General features: G+C 40.1%; 1 protein-coding gene across 1 annotated transcript in view; it reads right to left on the bottom strand.

The window, feature by feature from the left end:
* Window positions 1-2,423: 2,423 nt before the first annotated feature.
* LOC131831263 (olfactory receptor 2L3-like) overlaps window positions 2,424-3,044 on the bottom strand; it is a 945-nt gene continuing 324 nt past the window's right edge. The window contains exon 1 of the mRNA XM_059173412.1: window positions 2,424-3,044. This exon is cut by the window's right edge and continues 324 nt beyond it. Within this exon, the coding sequence (XP_059029395.1) occupies window positions 2,424-3,044 (621 nt within the window).

Raw genomic sequence — 3,044 nt, 5'->3', positions numbered from 1 at the left:
AAGAAAGCCTCTTCAATAAATGGTGCTGGGAAAATTGGACAGCCACATGCAGAAAAATGAAATTGGACCATTTCCTTACACCACACACAAAAATAGACTCAGAATGGATGAAGGACCTCAATGTGCAAAAGGAATCCATCAAAATCCTTGAGGAGAACACAGGCAGCAACCTCTTCGACCTCTGCCGCAGCTACATCTTCCTAGGAACAATGCAAAAGGCAAGGGAAGCAAGGGCAAAAATGAACTATTGGGATTTCATCAAGATCAAAAGCTTTTGCACAGCAAAGGAAACAGTGAACAAAATCAAAAGACAACTGACAGAATGGGAGAAGATATTTGCAAACGACATATCAGATAAAGGACTAGTGTCCAGAATCTATAAAGAACTTAGCAAACTCAACACCCAAAGAACAAATAATCCAATCAAGAAATGGGCAGAGGACATGAACAGACATTTCTGCAAAGAAGACATCCAGATGGCCAACAGACACATGAAAATGTGCTCCATATCACTCGGCATCAGGGAAATACAAATCAAAACCACAATGAGATATCACCTCACACCAGTCAGAATGGCTAAAATCAACAAGTCAGGAAATGACAGATGCTGGCGAGGATGCGGAGAAATGGGAACCCTCCTACACTGTCGGTGGGAATGCAAGCTGGTGCAGCCACTCTGGAAAACAGCATGGAGGTTCCTCAAAATGTTGAAAATAGAACTGCCCTATGACCCAGCAATTGCACTATTGGGTATTTACCCTAAAGATACAAACGTAGTGATCCAAAGGGGCACGTGCACCCGAATGTTTATAGCAGCAATGTCCACAATAGCCAAACTATGGAAAGAACCTAGATGTCCATCTACAGATGAATGGATCAAGAAGATGTGGTATATATACACAATGGAATACTATGCAGCCATCAAAAGAAATGAAATCTTGCCATTTGCGACAACATGGATGGAACTAGAGTGTATCATGCTTAGGAAAATAAGTCAAGCAGAGAAAGACAACTATCATATGATCTCCCTGATATGAGGAAGTGGTGATGCAACATGGGGGCTTATGTGGGTAGGAGAAGAATCAATGAAACAAAATGGGATGGGAGGGAGACAAACCATAAGTGACTCTTAATCTCACAATACCTACTGAGGGTTCCTGGGGGGAGGGGGATTGGGAGAAGGGGGGTGGGTTTATGCACATTGGGGAGGGTGTGTTCTTTGGTGAGTGCTGTGAAGTGTGTAAACCTGGTGATTCACAGACCTGTACCCCTGGGGATAAAAATATATGTTTATTAAAAAAAAAAAAAGTAATCTTTCTGCCCTTCAACAGACGAATGGATAAGGAAAATGTGGTCCATATACACTATGGAATATTATGCCTCCATCAGAAAGGATGAATATCCAACTTTTGTAGCAACATGCATGGGACTGGAAAAGATTATGCTGAGTGAAATAAGTCAAGCAGAGAGAGTCAATTATCATATGGTTTCACTTACTTGTGGAGCATAACAAATATCATGGAGTACATGGGGAGTTGGAGAGGAGAAGGGATTTGGGGGAAATTGGAAGGGGAGGTGAACCATGAGAGACTATGGACTCTGAAAAACAATCTGAGGGGAATGAAGAGGTGGGGGGGTGGGAGGTTGGGGTACCAGGTGGTGGGTATTATAGAGGGCACAGATTGCATGGAGCACTGGGTGTGGTGCAAAAATATTGAATACTGTTATGGTGAAAATAAATATATTTAATTAATTAAAAAAATAATACCAATAATAATAGTAACTGGCATAGATAAGTCACAAGTCAACCATGAGACGAAATTTTCTGAGTTTTAATTAGATCTAGATATTCAGGAAACAATTTTTATGTTTTGATATATTGGAAAATACTAGAACTGTTATGTGAATGACAGCGTCAGTATGGTGGTTTCCATTTTCATTTCTACATGAAAAATAATATTTTTCATTGAGAAAATCTTAGCAAAAATGAGTTCACTTGACATTTATGGGAAAAAATAAATAGTAAAAAAAGACAAGTTTTGCACATTTTTAAAGATTTATTTATTTTCAGAGAGCGAGAGAAAGAGAGAGTAAAAGTAGAAGAGGGACAGAGAGAGACAGAAAGAGAAAGAGAGAAGCAGACTCTCTGCTGAGTGAAGATCTTGTTTCAAGGCTCAGTTCCATAAGTTTGATATCATGACTTGAGCCAAAACTAAGGTTCCAATGCTTTTAAGTAAGTCAGTAAGGAGCCATGACAAGTCTTGTAATTACATATATATTTGCAACACATATTTTTTCCAGACATGAGTAATATTTCTCTTCTAATTTTAGTCCTTCCACTCTTAGCATAAAATAATTTAGTTACTATACACTGATGAATGGATTTATAACCACGTGTTGGGTAAATATGAAAAGAGCTATGTCTATATTTTTACAAAGCAAAGTCTCTGAATCACTCTTCTCAGGGCCCCTATCACCTCCTTATTTCTCAGGCTGTAGATGATGGGGTTGAGCATTGGGGTCAGGATGGTGTAGAAGACAGCCAGAACCTTGTCCTCTGTTGGAGATCGGAAGGATCTTGGGCGTAGATAAGTATAAGCAAAAGGCACATAGTATAAAGTGACCACAGTGAGGTGGGTGCTACAGGTAGAATAGGTTTTCTTCCTTCCTTCTGTTGACCGCATGTGGCAGATTGCAAGGAGAACACGGCCATAGGAAGATGCAATGCAAATGAAAGGAAACACAAGAAAGAGTGTGGTGCTCACAAACACTGTGTACTCATAGGCCCAGGTGTCCATGCAGGCTAGAGTCAACATGGCAGGGACATCACAAAAGAAATGGTTGATGGTCCTGGATTGACAATAAGGTATATGGAGGGCATATATAGTGTGGGCACAGGAGTTGACTGAGCCCATTAACCAAGATCCTGTTATCATCAACACACACACTCTTTTGTTCATACGAATGGAATAATGAAGAGGAAAACAAATAGCCACATAACGATCATAGGCCATACATATCAGGAGCAATGCTTCTGCACCTCC

The sequence above is a fragment of the Mustela lutreola genome, chromosome 5 (assembly GCF_030435805.1).
Source record: "Mustela lutreola isolate mMusLut2 chromosome 5, mMusLut2.pri, whole genome shotgun sequence".
Classification (NCBI taxonomy): domain Eukaryota; kingdom Metazoa; phylum Chordata; class Mammalia; order Carnivora; family Mustelidae; genus Mustela; species Mustela lutreola.
The sequence above is the reverse complement of the archived record's forward strand: the minus strand, read 5'-3'. Positions and strand labels throughout refer to the sequence as shown.